The sequence below is a fragment of the Oryctolagus cuniculus genome, chromosome 1 (assembly GCF_964237555.1).
Source record: "Oryctolagus cuniculus chromosome 1, mOryCun1.1, whole genome shotgun sequence".
NCBI lineage: Eukaryota > Metazoa > Chordata > Mammalia > Lagomorpha > Leporidae > Oryctolagus > Oryctolagus cuniculus.
The window spans coordinates 133555027-133578354 of NC_091432.1; the positions used below are offsets into that span (position 1 = coordinate 133555027).

Consider the following 23328-nt stretch of genomic DNA (forward strand, 5'->3'; position numbering starts at 1 on the left):
TTCAGGCTTCTGAGGAATCTCCAGACTGATTTCCATAGTGGCTTGACCAGTTTGCATTCCCACCAACAGTGGGTTAGTGTCCCTTTTTCCCCACATCCTCGCCAGCATCTGTTGTTGGTAGATTTCTGAATGTGAGCCATTCTAACCGGGGTGAGGTGGAACCTCATTGTGGTTTTGATTTGCATTTCTCTGATTGCTAATGACCTTGAACATTTTTTCATGTGCCTGTTGGCCATTTGGATTTCCTCTTTTGAAAAATGTCTATTGAGGTCCTTGGCCCATCTCTTAATTGGGTTGTTGGTTTTGTTTTTGTGGAGTTTCTTGATCTCTTTGTAGATTCTGGTTATTAACCCTTTATCTGTTGCATAGTTTGCAAATATTTTTTCCCATTCTGACGGTTGTCTCTTCACTCTCCTGACTGTTTATTTTGCAGTACAGAAACTTCTCAATTTGATGCAATCCCAATAGTTAATTTTGGCTTTGACTGCCTGTGCCTCCCGGGTCTTTTCCAGAAAGTCTTTGCCTGTGCCAATATCTTGAAGGGTTTCTCCAATGTTCTCTAGTAACTTGATGGTGTCAGGTCGTAGATTTAGGTCTTTAATCCATGTTGAGTGGATTTTTGTGTAAGGTGTAAGGTAGGGGTCTTGCTTCATGATTCTGCACGTGGAAATCCAATTTTCCCAGCACCATTTATTGAATAGACTGTCCTTGCTCCAGGAATTAGTTTTAGATCCTTGATCAAATATAAGTTGGCTGTAGATGTTTGGGTTGATTTCTGGTATTTCAATTCTGTTCCATTGGTCTATCCTTCTGTTTCTGTACCAGTACCATGCTGTTTTGATTACAACTGCCCTGTAGTATGTCCTGAAATCTGGTATTGTGATGCCTCCGGCTTTGTTTTTGTTGTACAAGATTGCTTTAGCTATTCGAGGTCTCTTGTGCCTCCCTATAAATTTCAGCACCAATTTTTCCAGATCTGAGAAGAAGGTCTTTGGTATCTTGATTGGTATTGCATTGAATGTATAAATTGCTTTTGGGAGAATGGACATTTTGATGATATTGATTCTTCCAATCCATGAGCATGGAAGATTTTTCCATTTCTTGGTATCCTCTTCTATTTCTTTCTTTAAGGATTTGTAATTTTCATCGTAGAGATCTTTAACGTCCTTGGTTAAGTTTATTCCAAGGTATTTGATTGTTTTTGTAGCTATTGTGAATGGGATTGATCTTAGAAGTTCTTCCTCAGCCATGGCATTGTCTGTGTATACAAAGGCTGTTGATTTTTGTGCATTGATTTTATACCCTGCTACTTTGCCAAACTCTTCTATGAGTTCCAATAGTCTCTTGGTAGAGTTCTTTGGGTCCCCTAAATAAAGAATCATATCATCTGCAAAGAGGGATAGTTTGAGTTCTTCCTTCCCAATTTGTATCCCTTTAATTTCTTTTTCTTTCCTAATAGCTCTGGCTAGAACCTCCAGAACTATATTGAATAGCAGTGGAGAGAGTGGGCATCCCTGTCTGGTGCCAGATCTCAGTGGAAATGCTTCCAACTTTTCCCCATTCAATAGGATGTTGGCTGTGGGTTTTTCATAGATTGCTTTGATTGTATTGAGGAATGTTCCTTCCAAACCCAGTTTGCTTAGAGTTTTCATCATGAACGGGTGTTGTATTTTATCAAATGCTTTCTCGGCATCTATTGAGAGAATCATATGGTTTTTCTTCTGCAGTCTGTTAATGTGGTGTATCACATTGATTGTCTTGCGCACATTAAACCATCCCTGCATACCAGGGATAAATCCCACTTGGTCTGGGTGGATGATCTTTCTGATGTGTTGTTGCATTCTATTGGCCAGAATTTTATTGAGGATTTTTGCATCTATGTTCATCAGGGATATTGGTCTGTAATTCTATTTCAGTGCTGCATCTTTTCCCGGCTTAGGAATTAAGGTGATGCTGGCTTCATAGAAAGAATTTGGGAGGATTCCCTCTTCTTCAATTGTTCTGAATAGTTTGAGAAGAATTGGAGTTAGTTCTTCTTTAAATGTCTGGTAGAATTCAGCAGTGAATCCATCTGGTCCTGGGCTTTTCTTTGTTGGGAGGGCCTTTATTACTGTTTCAATTTCTGTCTCAGTTATGGGTCTGTTTAGGTTTTCGATGTCTTCCTGGTTCAATTTAGGTAGGTTGCATGTGTCCAGGAATCTATCCATTTCTGATAGGTTTCCCTGTTTGCTGGCATACAAGTCCTTGTAGTAATTTCTGATGATTCTTTTTATTTCTGTGGTGTCTGTTGTTACATTTCCTTTTTCATCTCTGATTTTATTGATTTGGGTCTTTTCTCTTCTTTTTTTAGTTAGTTGGGCCAATGGAGTGTCAATTTTGTTTATTTTTTCAAAAAACCAGCTCCTCGTTTGGCTGATTTTTTGTAATGTTTTCTTGATTCAATCCTGTTGATTTCTTCTCTGATTTTAATTATTTCTCTTCTCCTACTAGATTTGGGTCTGGTTTGCTGCAGATTTTCTAGATCCTTGAGGTGAATTGAAAGCTCATCTATATGGTGCCTTTCCAATTTCTTGATGTAGGCACCTATTGATATAAACTTTCCTCTTAACACTGCTTTTGCTGTTTCCCATAAGTTTTGGTATGTTGTGCTGTTATCCTCATTTACTTCCAGAAAGTTTTTGATTTCTCTTTTGATTTCTTCTATGACCCATTGTTCATTCAGGAGCATGTTGTTCAATCTCCATGTGTTTGCGTATGCTCTAGGGATTCCTGAGTTGTTCATTTCCAACTTCATTCCTTTATGGTCTGAGAAGCTGCATGGTATGATTCTAATTCTTTTGAATTTGCTGAGACTTGCTTTATGGCCTAGTATGTGGTCAATCCTAGAGAAGGTTCCATGTACTGCTGAGAAGAATGTATAATCTTTAGCTGTAGGATTGAAAGTTCTGTATATATCTGTTAGATCCATTTGGGCTATAGTGTCGTTTAAATCTACTGTATCCTTGTTGATCTTCTGTCCTATTGATCTGTCTATTTCTGAGAGTGGAGTATTGAAGTCCCCCAGTACTATTGTATTGGGGTCTAAGTCTCCCTTTAAGTCCGTTAACAAATCTTTTAGATAAACCGGTGCCCTGTAGTTAGGTGCATATACATTGATAATTGTTATATCTTTCTGTTGAATTGATCCCTTAATCATTATGTAGTGTCCCTCTTTGTCTCTCTTAATGGTTTTTGTGGTAAAGTTTATGGTGTCTGATATTAAGATGGCTACGCCTGCTCTTTTTTCATTTCTGTTGGCATGGTATATCTTTTTCCAGCCTTTCACTTTCAGTCTGTATGGATCTTTGTTGGAAAGATGTGTTTCTTGTAAGCAGCAAATAGATGGGTTTTGTTTTTTAACCCAGTCAGCCAAACGGTGTCTTTTAACTGGACAGTTCAGGCCATTCACGTTCAATGTGACTAATGATAAGTGGTAACTTTGCCCTGCCATTTGCCAAAGATAAGTTCTAATATATGCTTTGAATTCCCTGTGATCTTTTGCTGTGAGCTTTCCTTCCTTGGTTTCCTTCCTTTACCTTCTTTCATATTGATGACCGTGTTTCTTTGTTTCTGTGTGTAACACATCTTTAAGCATCTTTTGCAGGGCTGGACGAGTGGCAACAAATTCTTTCAATTTCTGTTTGTTATGAAAAGTCTTTATTTCACCTTCATTCACAAATGATAGCTTTGCAGGATATAATATTCTGGGCTGGCAGTTGTTCTCTCTTAGTACCTGGGCTATATCTTGCCATTCCCTCCTAGCTTGTAGAGTTTCTGATGAGAAGTCAGCTGTGAGTCTGATTGGAGATCCTCTGAGAGTAATCTGACGTTTCTCTCTTGCACATTTTAGGATCTTTTCTTTATGTTTCACTGTGGAGAGTTTAATTACAACGTGCCGTGGTGAGGATCTCTTTTGGTCGTGTTTATTAGGGGTTCTGTGAGCTTCCTGTACTAGGATTTCTCTGTCCTTCTCCAAACCTGGGAAATTTTCTGCTAATATCTCACTAAAAAGGCCTTCTAATCCATTCTCCCCCTCCATGCCTTCAGGAACTCCTAGAACCCGAATGTTGGGTTTTTTAATAGTATCCTGAAGATTCCCGACAATATGTTTTAGATTCCTAATTTCCTCTTCTTTTCTTTGGTCTGACTGTATCCTTTCCTGTTCTCTGTCTTCTAAGTCCGATATTCTCTCTTCTGCTTCTCCCATTCTGTTTGTAAGGCTCTCTATTGTGTTTTTCATTTGATCTATTGCATTCTTCACTTCAGTCACTATCCCAGTTTCCTGTTGTACTAGTTGTTTCGTTTCATTTTGATTCCTCCTTAATATTTCATTTTCACGAGAGAGATTTTCTATCTTGTCCATTAAGGATTTCTGTAGTTCAAGAATTTGTTTTTGAGAACTTCTTAATGTTCTTATCAATTTTTTGAGATCTGCTTCTTGCATTTCTTCTATGTCATCATCCTCATAATCTTGAATTGGGGTGTCTTTTTCATTTGAGGGCTTCATGGTGACTTCCTTGTTTTTATTACCTTGGTTTTTGCATTTGTTATTTGTCATATTGGAGATATTTGGTTTCTTCACTGTGGTGCTTTTTCTTGTTATACTATGACTCTAGATTAAGTGGACTATCTGTTTTTGATGGAGCCTTAGGGCTTGAGATGGGTGTGGCCTGAGAGCTCTGTTTGGTGTGCCAAAGGTGACACTCCCAGGTTAGGCGTGGTAAACCTCTCTCTCTCTCTCTCTCTCTTTTTTTTTTTTTGATTCAACAGGGAAGTTATTCTGCACAGCTGAACAAAGTTGGAGGTAGTTAGCAGGCAAATGATATACCCACAGGAGCCAGAGATCAGAAGCTCTTTCCCAAGGACCACACAGGGAATCTGTTCGGCCCTTAGAGTGGGCTCAAATTCTCCTTCAGTCTCCCACTGGGTTGCCAAAGTTACGGAATTGTAGCGTCTCTGGAGAGTGCTCACGTGAATTCCGTGAGTTCTCTCCCCCACCGTCTCTTTTTTCACAGTCTCAGTTCAGTAGCACCATAAATTTACTAAGTCCTAATCTCCTGTTAATTCGCCCCACCCAGAGTCAGGTTTTACTGCTAGGCTCAGGGCCGGTGCAGACCTGAGGTCGCTCTGCTTATGACGTATGTCCAAGATGGCGCCTGCTCTTTGTCTTGCTCGCCCTTGAGAGGTGAGCGGAGAGAGAGAAACCCGTGTCCGTACCAGTCACCTTTTTTTTTTTCCCTCTCTCTCTCTTCCAGTTAGCTTGGTGAAGTCCCCCCCGCCCCGGGGGTCGTTCCCTCTAGTCTCCTCTCTCCGCTTGCCTGCCGGTGTCTCGGGTTATTGAGGTTCGGCTCACCTCGCGTTCCAGCGCTGGTGTGTTGAGTCTGCCGCTGATGTCCCGAACTGTGGGCTCCCACGCTCTCCACGCAGGTCTGCTCCCCTTCCAGCGCCGATGTGTGGACTCGGAGCCCTGGACTTCCCAAGTCTCCCCGCTGTTGCACTCCCCTTCGAGCACTTGCGCGCAGACCCTGCAGCTTGCGCAGCTCAGTCCCGCGGCTCGGTCCTGCGGTTCGGCTTTCGCGCGCGGTGGGCGACCTTGTTCTCCCAGTAGGTCCTCCGATTCACGCCCACTGGATCCAGAAGAGTTTTGTCTGCAATATTTTCCTGGTTCTTTTTTCTGAGGCTACCGTAACTCCCCTTTTATTAAACTAAATTTTCCCGGACTATCGGTGCGCGCCCTCACTATTCCGCCATCTTGGCTCCGCCCCCCGAATTTATACTTTATTTAAAGTATGAGGTTATACCTGTTTGTGTGCCTTAATATTGTATAGAAAATGACAAACACATAAATATCTTTAGTTAGGAAAAATGTGAATATATAATAATAGTTAATATTTATCCTATGCCAGGCAATGTTTCCAGCATTTTATGTTTTCAGAAAACAACGAGATAACTGCTATTATCTTAACTGCAAATAAAATGGAACTGTGGCATGAAGAGGTAAGTAAATCATTTGCTCATGGATGTATACTCATGAAATGGCAAAGCCTTAGGCATAGCATCATGTGAATAAAAGCTATTTTATCTTAGAATACAATGATCATTCTATGACATATACCTATTAAAATAATCCTAGCATCAAAGTATTCTTTCTGGTAAAATCTTTGAAAACTGGCAGGTGAGTATTGCTCCAAAACAGATCCTCGATTTGCATCTAGAATAACTTGTTGAATGAATAATACAATAATAATATAATAATAAATAATATATAATATAATACATACAATATTAATAATATAATATATAATATTATAAGCATATCATAGTATACTATATTATATAACATATAATATATTATAAATATTATATATAATATATTTATATTATAATCTATTATATTATTGATATAATATACACTATATTATATTATAATATATAATTATAATATACTATATTATATATTGTAACACAATATATTTTATTATATATTCTATAATAATATATTATTATATTTTATTATATATTACATTATATAATATATAATAATATAATATGATAATAATAGCAAGTTGATTTAAGTTTACTAAAAATAACTGTACTTGGGATTTATGTTAATGACTATCTTATCCTATAACTGTAATGGAGATCTATAGTCCTGACAGTTGATGTACAATGTAATATTTATCCATTTTAGTATTTTTTTTTGTTCTAGTACCATTGGTTGAACTCTGTAATTAACACACAATTATTCTTAGGTGTTTCAATTTTAACTGAAAAGTGATCCCTGTTAGGAATTTGGAAAACATTATGTTGAGTGAAATAAGCCAATCCCAAAGGGACAAATACCACTTGTTCTTGATAGGTGACAACTGAGCACCAAAAAGGAAACCTGTTAAAGTGAAATGAACACTATGAGAAACGGTGACTTGATCAACCCTCACCCTGACTGTTGATGAGCAGCTTAATATGTTATCCCTCTTAGTATTTTTTTTGTTTGTTCTACTTAATACTTTTGGTTGAATACTGTAATCAATACACAATTTTTCTTAAGTGCTGAAACTTAACTGAAAAGTGATCGCTGTTAAATATAAGAGTGGGAATAAGAGAGGGAAGAGATGTGCAATTTGGGACATGCTCAAGCTGATTTACCTCAAACGGTAGAGTTAGAAACATACCAGGGGATTCCAATTCAATCCCATCGAGGTGGCATGTACCAATGCCATCTCACTAGTCCCAGGGATCAATTTCTGTTCACAATTGATCGTAATGATAGGACTAAGAACCAAAGGGATCACATAAACAAGACTAGTGTCTGCAAATACTAGCTGAGAGAATCAAAAAGGGAGAGAATGATCCAACATGGGAAGTGAGATACACAGCAGACCCATAGAATGGCAAATGTCCTAAACAGCACTCTGGCCTCAGAATCAGCCCTTAAGCATGCAGATCCGGCTGAAATGTCCATGAGAGTATTTCAGGCATGGAAAGCCAAGACACTCTGGGGGAAAAAAAAAAAACCTAAATGAAAGATCTCTGCGAGTGAGATCCCAGTGGAAAGAATGGGTCATCAAAGAAGGAGGTACCTTTCTCTGAAGGAAGGAGAGAACTTCCACTTTGACCATGGCCTTGTCTAAATATGATCAGAGTCAGTGAACTCAGGGGGCTTCCATGGCCTTGGCAGCTCATGACAAGAGCCTAGGGTGATTACCGAGGCCATACACAATTTGTTAACTCAACAAGAGTAGTCACTGTGCACTTACTCCTCATGTAGGATCTTTGTCCTTAGTGTGCTGTACATTGAGATTTAATGCTATAACAAGTACTCAAACAGTATATTTCACTTAGTGTTTCTATGGGGGTGCAAACTGTTGAAATCTTTACTTAATGTATACTAAACTGATCTTCTGTAAAAAAAAAAAAAGATTGAAATTATCAATTCCCAACTTGACTCTCACTGGGATTAAACATGACAATAGGTCTGAACTGATTTCATCATCATTTAAAAAATCATCTATTATTTTTCACTTTATGTTTCTGTGTGGGAGCAAACTGTTGAAATCTTTACTTAATGTATGCTAAACTGATCTTCTGTATATTAAGAGAATCAAAAATGAATCTTGATGTGAATGGAAGGGGAGAGGCAGTGGGAAAGGGGAGGGTTGTGGGTGGGAGGGACGGTATGGGGGGGAAGTCATTGTAATCCATAAGCTGTACTTTGGAAATTTATATTCATTAAATAGAAGTTTTTAAAAAAAAGAAATTGCCAGTTAACAATAAGTAATTGAATGTTGAGAAAATGTCAATAACGCATAAGACTAAAATTCTTTTTGTCTAAATTTCATTCCAAGAAAGGGATGGGAGGAAAGGTAAAGGACTGTTAATCACTAGAAACATTTTCCATTTTTGAGATAAAAATCATAATTCAGATTACTTTTCAATTCTTTCACTTTAGATTTACTGGGCCATCAAATTTTATTATATCATATAAATATTGATGGCTATTGAAAAAAGATGGCACAAATATGAACTTTTGAATAAAATGTACTTTTTAAAGTATGCCTGGTGTTGATAAATCACAAAGATATAAATATACCACTGAGAACCAAAAATAAATAGAACTGTCTTATTTTGTGATTTGATGTCTGGGGGAGAGATCATTTACTTTTCCCATGGAGAATATAAACTGTGTTGTGATCTCTAATTCATTCTGTGTTTAGAAATCCCACGAGCAGGTTGTTTGCTGTAATGATTGCAAAATGAATACAAAATCCTTGGGATCATTTATCCAAAATATTCTGCTATCTTTAAAATAATATTTCTGTCATAAGACATTCCTCAGAATAACATATTTACACCTAAAAGTGCAAGTTCAAGTACTACAAATTGTTCAGGAAAACGTTGATAATTAATCAACTGTATGTTTTATATTCCAAGCTGAAACATTTTTCTCAGCTTTTGTATAATAATGTGATGCATTTTAATGTCTTGAGAATAAGACATGGGTGTATAAAGTAAAATACATTTTAATGACAGAAATACAATTCTAATTTTTGAAGCAAGAAAATCAAATTTTATATTTCTTGTTTTGCAATTTAAGCTCATAATATTGCTTATATTTAACTATTTGCATCCACACTTGTTGATTATTGAAAATTGCTACCTACCAGAATTATTTGCTACTCAATTATGTCTGATATTTTTCTTCATTTCAAAGAAAAATTCTTGATTATATTTCATGAAGAAACAAGTAAATGAAATAATTTGGTATCATTCTAAAAATTGAAGTCCAGAAGAACTTTAAAACAATTGTAGAAATATTCTATAAATATATAACCATAAATATTGTTGTTCTTATAATAGATTCACACCCACATCATATGGGAGAAACTCTTGGCTTAATATTCAAAATTTTCACATTCTTCTCCCAGTATTCCCTTTTAGTATAGTGTCTGTGGCTGAACACAAGAGATTCTTTAAAATTATAAAGAAGTGGGACTGGCACTGTGGCGCAGTAGGTTAATCCTCCATCTGTGGTGCCAGCATCCCATATGGGCACTGGTTCTAGTCCTGGCTGCTCCTCTTCCAATCCAGCTCTCTGCTATGGCCTGGAAAAGCAGTAGAAGATGGCCCATGTGCTTGGGCCCATACACTGATGTCAGAGACCAGAAAGAAGTTCCTGGCTCCTGGGTTGGATTGGTACAGCTCAGGCCGTTAGGGCCATTTGGGGAGTGAACCAACAGAAGGAAGACCTTTCTCTCTGTCTCTTCCTTTCACTGCCTGTAACTCTACCTCTCAATCTGGTGGCTCTCTTCAGATGAAGGTGCCTGTTGTCTCAGCTCATCATTTGAAACTCCACACTTAGTAAATAAAGAGGTTTTTGGAGTCACTCTGATATTTGAAAATAATGACTATCAAAAATTATTTTTGATATTCGAAATTTGTTCAAATATTTAGAAAAAGGTACTGATTTATTTCACAAATAAATGAGTATATTGAGTAAAAACAAATGAAATGTTTTAAAGAAGACAGTTACAATCCTAAGCACATGGCACGAGAAGCAGAGTTGGGGGAAAATATACCTCATTCTAAGTCAAATGCAGAAGCATAAGACATTGTCCTTTGTTCTGCATGTACAGAGAAGGGAATTATCATTTCCATACATCTGCACTCACATTGCCATTTTACTGATTTAGAGGGAGCAGTACTAGTGGGAGCAGTACAAACACCATGTTGAATACTTATGACCAAGGAATGACCTACACCTGCCCACGCAGTTAAGAAAAAATTGTATGCTGCAGGTACCCTGTGAAATGTTCTGTTTCCTAACCACATCCTAGTTAGAGAACAGCCAGTACCTCTGTAACTCTGCCAATTCTGAGAAATGTATTACATGTCTTTAGCTCATGCAGACACATTGGAAAAATGCTGCTTATTACACCAGAAAATTGAAACCCACATTGTGGTTTTGCCCCATGTAAGCCTTGCTGGACTGGGAACCAGCATCACAGTGCAGCTCCAGAACCTTTACCGTGTCCCTGGCTGGTCAGTCTGTAACTCCTCAATAAAATCTTTTTTTTTAACCTGTTTCAGTCTCTGAGTGGTGGACTCCCTGCTCTCCAATACAACTGGCAACATGCCTTGCAAAATTAATGTTCTCAAATTATCTATAACAGATAAGTGCCAAATACTTGAGTTCTCTGCCTTTCATCATAACTTACTAAACCTATTAAATGTAGTTAAGAGATAAAGTATATTTTTCAAGGTTTGGAAAGAAAAAATTTTCTTTAGACATTTTGTACACTCTTTAGTGAAAAACAGTTTAATGGAATTTGTGATATATCATCAAACTATAAGCTTACATCAATACAGTCAATGCATGAAGCTATTCTGATAGCCCATAAGGCAAAAAAATCCACAAAATCATAATTTGCAAGATGGATAGCATAAAGTTTCAGAATTATTACTTCTTGGTGAGATGTTGATTTTTAATCCCAGAACTTTGACATTTAAATAGGAAGGGCACTTAAAGTTAAGCTCATATATATTGATTTACTAAAAGATTTTTAAAGTATGTTATGTGCTATTGATATCACTTATAAGAACTATACTTTGGCAAATTTTCAATGTATTATGCCTACAATTTCCAGAGTTTGATGAGCATTTTAAGGGTAACCAATGAAAGCATTTCCAGAAGGTTAACCTTACTACTTATATAAGGATAAACAAAGAGAACAAATATTTCCATGCCTTACAATTATCTTTCAGTTATTCAGATTTGTCAGTTTCCATGAATTTTTGTTCTGCACATATTACTTGCAATTCTGATTGTTGTAATATTACCATTACCCTATCTAAATAATGGCATGTTAGACTGTCTAGCTCAGGCCAGCACTGTGGTTCAGTGGGCTAACACCCAGGACTGAAGTGTCAGCATCCCATATGAGCACCAATTCAAGTCCCAGCTGCTCCACTTTCGATCCAGCTTTCTGCTATGGCCTGGGAAGGCAGTGGGAGATGGCTCAAGTCCTTGGGCCCTTGCACCCACAAGGGAGACCTAGAAGAAGCTCCCGGCTCCTGGCTTCATATCGGTGCAGCTCCCGGAGGAGCTATCTGGGGAGTGAACCAGCAGATGGAACACTTCTTGCTCTCATTCTCTCTGCCTCTCCTCTCTCTCTGTAACTGACTTTCAAATAAATAAATAACTTTTTAAAAAATAGAATGTCTAGCTCAAATATTTTTAATTAAGAATAGATTAGCTTGTGTTAAATTCAGCAACATGAATGGTTACCATCTGTTATAAACATAAATGCTTGTATGCCATTTCCATGTATCTATTCCTTAACATAATGTTCATAAGCAAGTACATAGTACTTTTCCTTAAGCCTTGACTTTATTCTGATAATTTAAGGTAAATCCACATTTTACCAAAATAACGTTGTTGCATATTTATATCAACATTTTCATTTGAATGGTACACTTAGAACTCTGACTGAACTAGAAATGTTCCTGGATTTTTCTTATTAAAACTGGATTAGGAGGAGAAATAAAAGAATTGTAAGGAAACTGGAAGTCAAGTGTACATACTCAGAAAAACATAAAAAAAATTGTGATCATTGGAAGTTATTCAATCTTGAGCTTTCCTGTGGAAATTTGCATGTCTCTCAATGAAACTAAATATGAATCACAATAGCTATGAATTACAGATTGATAAAGCCTTGTAATTTAGCATGTTCTCTGAATATTATATACATGTAGGCATATAGAGATGGTTGCATAACTTGGAAATAATGTAATTTTTCAAGCAAATCATAAAATTAGGTACAAATTATATCATAAAATAAAGATGTATCTAATCATAAATATTCCAAGATACTTTAACTAGAGTATTTTTACTACAATTAATAATGCATTAACATAATTTCAAACTATTCTAATTATAAATTTAATCCTATAATTAAGATATTATGTGACATTTATAGCTTTTAACACAATTTCTTGACAGACACTGTGCCAAAAGTTAAAGTGTTTCACTTAAAAAAGTCCCAGTTATATAAAAAGTCTGACTATGTATGGAAAACATCTACAAAGGATGTTGCTATTGGATTAACAATGGATTCTCATCATGATGTATTATACTTTAAAATATTTTTTTAAGATTCACAATTTACCTGTATTTAAATTATATTTTTTAAAGTACAAAGTAGTAATTTCTTCATTCTCAACATATCTATATTTCAACCATTTATAAACCTTGTTAATAACTTACTAATATACTTCTTCAAATAGTATTACCTTACCATGTAGTAACCTTAATAATAAATGTGAAAAATATGATTTGTTTGGTCTTATAGCCAAATGCAAACTTCAAAGCAATATACTTGAGAGTTAGAATTTCTGTCAGCTGTGTATTGGGAATGCACTAACGCTTAGCAGTCATGCAATATTTTAAATGGTTCAGCTGGACAGATGGAGGTAATTCAGCACAGGTGGTTACAACATAACACTTACATTTTATGTTTCTAAACAACTAGACATTCTGTTATCACTTATTAACATTCAAAAATCAATACTTTAACTCATTAATTTTTTGTTTTAAATTCATTGTCATTTCAAAGCCCTTATATGAGAATGAAATTATATAGACCACTTATTTTCTTGCTTCCCTTCAGAAATACTTAAAATATAAAGGAGATCAAGTATCCTTAAAATGAAAATGTCTCCATCAAATGTCTCAAGAAAATTTTATATCATTATGTGAATATTGAATGGTCTCTGCACTTGTGAAGATGTCTTTCAATAAACAGATTGAACCTCACCTCCTCTGGGCTGGAAACACAGCTAGGATTTGGAGGTTGCAGAGCTGGAGACAGGGATGGCCTGTGGGGTCCCTGTGATGTGTTTGGACCACATCGCTCATCTCTTCCTCTCTCCTGCCACCTCTTACCTCAAAAGGGAGTGGGAAAGTAGCTCCCAGCCCCTCAGTCCCTCACAGTCCTCTGAACTGTGAAGGGAACCCAGGGTGTCTGGCACTGAGTTGAGCCACATCACCAAGTCCCAGCCTCTCCCAGCATCCCCCATGATGGGCAAGATGGTCGCCACAGTCAATCATCTTCAAATTCCTCCACATTAAGGGGTTCACGAGCTGGGGACAGCATCAGACCTTTATCCAGAGCCTGCAGGAACTGCTAGCACACTCAGCTGGCTCCCAGAAAAGTCATGGAAGGGATCGGATTACCATCATATTTGCATGAACCACAAACTGGATCCTTTAGTGCTGATACACTCAACAGTCCAGAGCTGTGCAAGCTTCTCCTTGCTCAAAGAATTCCTACTCTGAGTTGACCCCTACCAAGTGTGCAACAGAATCCAAGACGAAGACTACATTGCGTGCTATACCAAGCCTCACCAGCAGGAGGCAGCACTCAAAACAGCATCAACGTGTAAATTGTAGACATGCAAGTGGTTGAAAAGCACAACCAACTTTAGAGAGGAATTCTCCTGGGGAAAACATGACCTTTCAAAAACTACAACAAGAAAACCATCAGGTTAGGAAATATTCTATGTGTGGATCATCTTGTAATGGGTGGACAAATTTGATTTTTGCTTTGGGCAGACTCCCATAGAGAATGCATTATGGAATTTAAACCATGTCACAGCTGTGAAGAATTACACAGAATAGAGTGGTTAAATAATTTTCAAGTGACAGTTCCATAGTTTGGACAGTACATTTTAATGATTTAATAGCCTTTAATTACAAGTAAATGATCACTTTATTTGCTAGGGAGTGAGATCCTATGATGGTTTAATTTCTCCTAGATATTGTAACTAAAACTTTACATCGGCTCCTTCCATTGAGGGTATTTCAAAGAACATTTCTCTGCAGTAAAACTTGCAGAGAAATTCTCAGTAACACTTAAAAATTTTTGTCAAAAATCATAGTACTGTAAATTTTATGAAAATACTTTTATCTATCACTTAAATATGTACAAATGTACAGAAGAACAAACTGGCAAGCATGACCTGAGGAAGTGGACAGGTCCTGTCAGATGATTTTTGGCCCTGAAAGTAGCAAGTGATTAGAATACGCCATGGCAGCAGGCTTAAATAAAGACCCTTGAAAATACACCAGGCACCAGCCATCTCTCGGTACATTTGCTAGCTTGTGGTTTTCCAAGACTGAGTACACAACCTGTTCTTAGAAAATGGAGCAATTGTGCTGGTGCTGTGGTATAGCAGGTAAAGCCACTGCCTGCAGGAAAAGCAGTAGAAGATAGCCTGAGTCCTTGGGCCCCTGCATCCACATGGGAAACCAGGAAGAAGCTCCTGGCTCCTGGCTTTGGATCTGCCAGCTCCAGCCATTGTAGTCACCTGGGGAGTGAACAAGTGGGTGGATGACCTTTCCCTCTCTCTCTCTCTCTCTTTGTCTGCCTCTCCTCTCATTGTTTAACTTTGACTTTCAACTAAAATAAATAAATCTCTTTTTTTATTTGACAGAGTGGACAGTGAGAGAGAGAGACAGAGAGAAAGGTCTTCCTTTGTCATTGGTTCACCCTCCAATGGCCGCCGCAGCTGGCATGCTGTGGCCGGCACACCGCGCTGATCTGATGGCAGGAGCCAGGTGCTTCTCCTGGTCTCCCATGAGGTGCAGAGCCCAAGCACTTGGGCCATCCTCCACTGCCCTCCCTGGCCACAGCAGAGAGCTGGCCTGGAAGAGGGGCAACTGGGACAGAATCCAGTGCCCCGAGTGGGACTGGAACCCAGTGTGCTGGTGTCACAGGCGGAGGATTAGCCTATTGAGCCACGGCGCTGGCCTAAATAAATAAATCTTTTTTTTTTTTGACAGGCAGAGTGGAGAGTGAGAGAGAGAGACAGAGAGAAAGGTCTTCCTTTTGCCGTTGGTTCACCCTCCAATGGCCGCCGCGGCCGGCACCACACTGATCTGAAGCCAGGAGCCAGATGCTTCTCCTGGTCTCCCATGGGGTGCAGGGCCCAAGGACCTGGGCCATCCTCCACTGCACTCCCGGGCCATAGCAGAGAGCTGGCCTGGAAGAGGGGCAACCGGGATAGAATCCAGCACCCCGACCAGGACTAGAACCCGGTGTGCTGGTGCTGCAAGGCAGAGGATTAGCCTATTGAGCCATGGCACTGGCCAGTAAATAAATCTTTAAAAGAAAATGGAGCAATGGTGCACATTCCTTGTCCTTAATTAGGTAAAAATCTTTTCTGCAAACTGTCATCTACTCTCTGTACTTTGTTAGTCATCTTTTATTTGGTAAATTATGAATTGATATAAATTTATAGTTTGTGTATATTGATTATAGTATGTGGGGAGCCATTGCACCGCGCCCTAAAGATGGCGCCGGCTCCTTTCTCCCGGAAGGACTGGCAAGAAACAAACAACTCCTAATAAGGAGATGGCTGAGCTCCCTTCTGGCTTCTGCATTGCTGTACCAATCAATCCTTGCCACTTGGCTGCTTTTGATTGGTGTGCTGATGGCTATAAGAGGGCTGGGAGAGGGAAGGAGGTGGAAGAAGAAGCTTGTTCAAGGTTCCTGAATAAACTGCTTGAAGAAGAGTTCGGGTTGTGTCTTCCTTGCTGGTCGAGGGACGCGACAACTGGTGGCCCGTACGGGGACCATCTCGAACGCGAACTCAGAACTTCCTGCAGTCAGGGCAGCGCTGGTAAGTCCCCCAGGAAAATAAGGTGGGGATCCACGATAAAAGCGGGCAGTCCTGCGACAATAGCGGGAGGGTAGTTCTGCAATTAAAGCAGAGGAAGTTCTGCGACAAAAGCAGAAGGAGCTCTGACCCGTGGCCAGGGAAAGAGCGCAATTTTTGACGATGGGTAATTCACAGTCCCATCAAATTTTTCTGGCGCTGAATGCGCTGCTTCGAGAAAATGGTTTGAAACTTAAGCCTAGTATGTTGCATAGGTTTTTACGTAACTGTGATACCATTGCACTCTGGTATGGGGTTTCGGGAAGCCTTACTATCCCTTCATGGGACAAACTAGGCAGGGATTTGGATTTTGCATTTGAACAGGGTAATCTTGAAGGGGGAGTGAGACCAATATGGAAGTTAGTGCAATCATGCCTCGAGGAAGAGCAGTGTAGTGAAGCTATTCTGAGCGGTCAAGCTGCCTTGGAGGAGCTTCAGGAAGAGCACTCCAAGAGAGCTGCCAGTGAAAAGGGGAAAACTTTGAAGAAGAGTCAGAAAAGAACTAGGAAAAAACTGTATCCCGATCTTTCCGAGTTGTGCAGCCCCTCCTTAGTAAGTAGTACTAGTGCAGAAAGTAGCTCAGAAAGCAGCAGTGAGTCTGAAGAGTGTGGCGATAACAAAGAGTCTGATATAAAGCAAGTACGGGAATTGAATCGGCAAATGAGGAAGTTGCAACTAAAAGGAAAAAAGGAACTTAAGCATGGTACTTTCCAGGGGAACTTAGGGGAGGAGCCTGAAGCCTCTCCTCCTCAGTATGAGCCTCTATCCGTGCAAGGAAGAGGGCGGACTTTCTGTCAGGGAGTCTGGAAACAGGTTGGTGCAGAGTTGTTAAGTGCCTATCCTGTCTTCCAAGATCCACAAGGGCAGAGGTACAAGGAACCCCTCTACATAAAGATAATCAAATCAGTGGCGGAGTCAGTAAGGGCCTATGGCATCAGCGGCTCTTTCACACTGGCTCAAGTAGAAAATCTTCAAAGATACTACATGACTCCAAATGACTGGAGCGGGTTGGCTCATGCTGCATTGTCACCAGGACAATACTTAGACTTCAGAGCTTTCCTGATTGACTTTGCCAATGAACAAGCGGCAGAAAATGCAGTGGCAGGGAATCCGCATTGGGACAGAGATATGCTGCTAGGCATAGGGAGATTCGCTAACCAGCAGACAGGTTACCCACGTGCAGTGTATGAACAAGTTAACAAGATAGCCATCAAGGCTTGGAAGTCTATACCCAACAGAGGAGAGGTAGGTGGGAATTTGACAAAGATTACACAGGGACCCACCGAGCCATTTTCAGACTTTTTAGCGTGCATGGCGGAAGCTGCGGGTAGGATTTTTGGAGATCCAGATCGCGCCATGCCGCTGATAGAACAGTTGGTTTTCGAGCAGTGCGCTAAGGAATGCAGAACCGCTATAACACCATGGAAGAGCAAAGGGCTTCAGGTATGGATAAAACAATGCAGGGAAATAGGAGGGCCGCTATCCAACACTGGCCTCGTTGCAGCAGTCCTTCAAATCACGAAGGGCAATAGGGGATCAGGGAATGCTGGAGCATGTTTCAGTTGTGGAAAAATGGGACATATGAAGCGACAATGTCTACAAAGGGGAAGAGGCAAAGAACAAAGACAGGAAGGACCAGGAATTTGTCCAAAATGCAGGAAGGGAAAGCACTGGGCCAACGAATGCCGCTCGGTGAAGGACATTGATGGCAACGTCCTTGCTTCTGGCAATGGTGGGGCGCGTCCAAAAAACGGGCAGTGGGGCCCTCGTCCCCAGGGACCGCAAATATATGGGGCATTCGAGAGTCAGCATCAGGGCCCCCATCAGGACCAGCAGCAGGGGAGGCAAAGTCAGTGGCCCAGCTTCAGACATCCCAGAGACCGCAGAGAGCCACTGCAGGCTCCGCAGGCCTGGACCTCTGTGCCACCGCCAGACTCATACTGACACCAAAAATGGGAGTGCAAGCTATTGAGTCAGACTTTCAGGGACCCCTAGAGGAAGGGACAGTGGAATTGTTGTTGGGACGTTCATCCTCTACCTTGAAAGGTCTCATAATTCATCCAGGAGTCATAGATTCGGATTATACTGGCATGGTGAAAATCATGGTTGAGTCCCCTAGAGGTATAACAGCTATTAATCCAGGAGACAGGATTGCACAACTTGTAATCCTTCCTAGCAAGCATTTGCAGTTCAGTGCATCAAAGAAACAACGAGGAAGTGAAGGCTTTGGGTCCACAGGCGTAGATTGTACCTTCTTGTCTTTAGAACTAGACCAGAGACCAACCTTAAAGATAAAAATAAATGGAAAGGACATTCTTGGCCTACTAGACACAGGTGCAGACCGTAGTATCATCGCCTCCAAGGATTGGCCTCCAAAGTGGCCTAAGCAGGCATCCTCACAATCCCTTTGGGGACTGGGATATTCAGAAACTCCTGAGATGAGCACAGTAATGCTGCACTGGGAGGATGCAGAGGGGCATTCAGGCACGGTGCAACCTTATGTTTTGGATTTACCTATCTCTTTGTGGGGCCGAGACCTTTTGAAAGACATGAACTATAAATTAAGTAATGAATACTCCTGTGTTTCTCAAAAATTGATGAAGGATATGGGACACCATCCGAATTATGGGATAGGAAAATTCGTACAAGGAAGAAATGAGCCCATTGAAGTAGTAAAGAGGCCTCCTCGCCAAGGGCTGGGTTTTTCATAGGAGCCACTGAGGAAGGTATTCCCATTACTTGGAAGCATGAGGACCCAGTATGGGTTCCTCAGTGGCCTCTGTCCTCAGACAAATTGGTCGCTGCACAGCAATTGGTTCAAGAACAATTGAATTTAGGACACATTAGACCCTCTGTATCGCCTTGGAATACTCCTATTTTTGTAATAAAAAAGAAATCAGGGAAGTGGTGGTTGCTACATGACTTGAGAGCTATTAATATGCAGATGCAGGTCATGGGGCCTGTGCAACGTGGGCTGCCTCTTCTATCTACACTTCCATAGGGATGGCCCATAATAATAATAGATATTAAAGACTGCTTCTTCTCCATACCCCTACATACAAAGGATTGTGAAAGGTTTGCCTTTACCTTGCCGGCATGCAATCATGAGCAGCCTGACCAGAGGTATGAATGGGTTGTGCTTCCGCAGGGCATGGCTAACAGCCCCACGATGTGTCAGCTATTCGTGAGTCAAGCGATTGAGCCTTTACGTAAGAGATTTTCTTCCTTAAAATGCATCCATTACATGGATGACATCCTCTTAGCAGCAAAAGACGAATTCGTATTAGATGATGGCTTTGCATATTTGATTCAGTTGTTAGAAAGTAAGAAGTTATTTATTGCCCCTGAAAAGGTTCAAAAAGGAAGCATTGCAGCTTATTAGGGATCCCGCATAACTAGTACTCAAATTGTTCCTCAAAAGGTGGAATTGCGCAAAGATAGTTTAAAGACTTTAAATGATTTTCAGAGATTATTAGGAGATATAAATTGGGTTAGGGGTTATTTGAATCTTCCCAATTATGAACTTAAGCCACTTTATGTCATTTTGCGCGGTGATTCGGCGTTGGACTCACCGTGGTGCTTAACTCCGGAGGCCAGGGAGGCCCTAGAGAAGGTAGAAAAGAAATTACAGGAGGCATTCTTATGCAGAATGAATGAAAATCTGCCATTGTCATTATGCATTCTCCCAACCCTTAACCAACCTACAGGGCTAGTATGGCAGGAAGGTCCGCTTTTGTGGATACATCCAAGGAGCTCTCCAGCCAAGTCTACTGAGTATTATCCGGCAGCGGTGGCAAAGCTAGCACTGGAAGGTTTGCAACAATGTTTACAATATTTTGGAAAATTGCCGTGTGAAGTGATTGTTCCTTATGATGCCAAACAAGTCAACGTCCTATGTGCTCTTTTAGATGATTGGGCAGTGCTTTGCTGCGGGTTCCCAAGCTCTATAGACAATCATTTACCAAAAAGTCCATTGTTACAATTTTTTAAAGAACATCCGGTAGTATTTCCAAAAATTATAGCCGCTGAGCCATTACTAGGTGCTCTAAAGATATTTACGGATGAGTCAAAAACAGGCTGTGGGGTTTATATGCTAGAGGGTAATGACCCGGTATTTCATCAGTTTCAGCCAGGCTCACCTCAAGTTGTGGAATTAAAAATAGTTATTGAGGTCCTTAAGCAGTGCTCTTTTGCCTTTAATTTGTTGTCAGATTCCTTATATGTGGTGAACGCATTAAAGATATTGGAAACCACAGGACCGATTAAACCTTCTAGCCCAATTGCATCCCTATTGCAAATAGCCCAGCAGTTGCTTTGGTCACCGAAAAATCCCTTTTTCACTCAGCACATTAGAGCCCACAGGCATGCCTGGTCCCTTATGTGAAGGCAATGCACGAGTAGACCTGTGTACTAGACAGGAATTCATCTTTTTTACTACTTCTGCAGAGGCTGCTAAAGCTTTCCATCAATCTTTTCATGTCAACGCACGTGCTTTGCAGCAGAAATTTCATCTTTCCCACGCAGATGCCAGACATATTGTACTTGATTGCGCTGACTGTGCTGTTACTCATGCTCAACCTAGTGTTGGCGTAAACCCTAGAGGTTTACTGCCTGGGAGAGTATGGCAGATGGATGTGACCCATGTATCGGAATTTGGGAAATTGAAATATGTTCATGTCTCAGTGGACATGTGCTCAGGCATTCTGTATGCCTCCCCTTTCAGTGGAGAATCTACACGCCAAGGTGATTGCTCATTGTCTGGATGCATGGGCTGCCTGGGGGAAACCCCAGGTGCTAAAAACTGATAATGGCCCGGCCTATACATCTCAAACCTTTACCACCTTTTGCCAAAAAATGGAGGTTCAACTTGTCCATGGATTGCCATACAATCCTCAGGGCCAGGGCATAATATCTTTTAAAACAAAAAGGGGGAGTTGGCTATAGCCGCACCCTGAGAGAGAGAATTGCCTTAGTCTTATTTACAATTAATTTTTTAAATTTGGATGTGTATGCGCACTCAGCCACGGACAGGCATCAGCAACAAGGAAACCCAAGTAGAGGGTTGGTAAAATGGAAAGATCTCTTGACGGGCCAGTGGTGTGGCCCTGATACCGTGCTGGCATGGGCACGAGGTGCTGTTTGTGTTTTTCCACAGGATCAACATGACCCGGTGTGGGTTCCGGAGCGAGCGGTCAGGCGGGTCTGCCATGAGGAGAATCCTGCCGTTGCTTCTGATACTTCTGCCTCAAATGCAACGGACACTGGCGGAGCAGAGATGGGGGATTCTATCAGTATTCCCAAAGCCGATGCCCGTGATGTATAACGCTCAAGTGTTCCCTCGCTTTTTTGTCACCAATCTTACCTTGGGAGTCCCTTACTTGCCCATGGATACAGATTCTCAATATGCACCTGCAGGAAATTACACCTTAGAAGGCAGTTTATGTTTTTTGATTAGTAATAATATTGCTTATGAAAATAGCTCTTGCATAAAATTGTATAATCAATCTGCAGCCTGGGTAGATTTTCCAACAACCCTTGGATTGGCCAATGCTTCCTGGATATCAGGATGGTGGCCTGCCATGGAGAAGAAGGACAATGGGTCTACCATTCCTTCTCAGGCACGATGGGCCCCTCATTGCTATGGCAATCGTGGGGATGGTATCTTGCTGTGGACGGGATGTCAAGGGCCCAATAACATTTGGGCAAAGAAAGGATACTTTACATTTTCTCCCCGGATAAGTACATTTTTTAATGAAATGTTTGCAGGATACAATTGGACATATTAGAGTGTACAAATAATTCATGCAATTATACCTTTTGCTGGAATGCAACCACTTCTTCTTTGGCTGTGCTTATGAGACTTCCCAGGTACATTCCAATTCCTGTTGAAGCACCCAATAGCATGGCTTTATTTAGGACCAGGAGAGATTTTGGAGTTACTGCAGCCATTATAACCGCCATTTCCATTGCAGCTGTGGGCGCTACAACAGATGCTATAGCGCTCACAGGGACAGTTCAAGCTGCTAATACCCTGAATAATTTAACAGCCTCTGTGGCTGCTGCTTTGGATACTCAGACATCTTTAAATGCACATATAAAGGGAGGCTTGATGATTGTTAATCAATGTGTGGATTTGGTACAGGAGCAGGTGGATACTCTCTGGCAGCTTGCTCAGCTAGGATGTGAGTGGAAATTTTCAGGGTTGTGTGTGACCTCTGTTCAGTATGATAACATGACTCAGGCAGCAAACTACTCTAAACAGTTGTCTCAGATGCTCTTGCAGAATTGGTCCGCGGAATTTGACTACACCTTGAAGCAACTGCGCCTTGCCGTGGTCACCATCAACTCCATGCGTGTGGATGTCTCCTTCGCATCTGGATTGTCATCCTGGATCCGCACAGCCATCTCCAGCCTGAAGGAGTGGGCGGGACTTGGAGCTTTGACGGGGTTGCTGTTACTTGTTGTGTTATTTTGCCTGTGGTGTTTGTGCAGGATGAGGACAGCTCATCGGTGGGAATTGGCCATGATAGCTCAAGCCTTTTATGCCCTTGAGGCTGGACAATCACCACAAGTATGGCTGGCCTTCCTTGAATGCTAGGCATGGGTGCAGGGTGCGAGGCAAAGCACTGCAGAGGGAACGAGCCATTACGTTCTCTGGAAGGCAAGTCTGTCTGCATGTGGGTTGGCATCCCAGATCCCACCCCTGCAAAAAGGATGCTGTTCCAGGTGGATGCCTGGCAGTGGGGGACAGACCCCTACCTACTCCTGTAATCCTTAGATGCCTGGTTCTAAAACAAAAAGGGGGAACTGTGGAGAGCCATTGCACCGCACCCTAAAGATGGCGCTGGCTCCTTTCTCCCGGAAGGACTGGCAAGAAACAAACAACTCCTAATAAGGAGATGGCTGAGCTCCCTTCTGGCTTCCGCATTGCTGTACCAATCAATCCTTGCCACTTGGCTGCTTTTGATTGGTGTGCTGATAGCTATAAGAGGGATGGGAGAGGGAAGGAGGCGGAAGAAGCTTGTTCAAGGTTCCTGAATAAACTGCTTGAAGAAGAGTTCGGGTTGTGTCTTC

General features: G+C 40.9%; 1 protein-coding gene across 1 annotated transcript; it reads left to right on the plus strand.

The window, feature by feature from the left end:
- Positions 1-15960: 15960 nt before the first annotated feature.
- On the plus strand, positions 15961-23311 carry LOC127488070 (endogenous retrovirus group K member 24 Env polyprotein-like). The gene is made up of 2 exons (XM_051835633.2): positions 15961-16218; positions 21410-23311. The coding sequence occupies exon 2, from the start codon at positions 22109-22111 to the stop codon at positions 22850-22852; it is 744 nt and encodes a 247-aa protein (XP_051691593.2). The 5' UTR covers positions 15961-16218; positions 21410-22108; the 3' UTR covers positions 22853-23311.
- Positions 23312-23328: the final 17 nt, after the last annotated feature.

Excerpts from the sequence above, each read along its gene's own strand:
- LOC127488070 (XM_051835633.2), top strand. The coding sequence starts at position 22,109 with ATGAGACTTCCCAGGTACATTCCAATTCCTGTTGAAGCACCCAATAGC.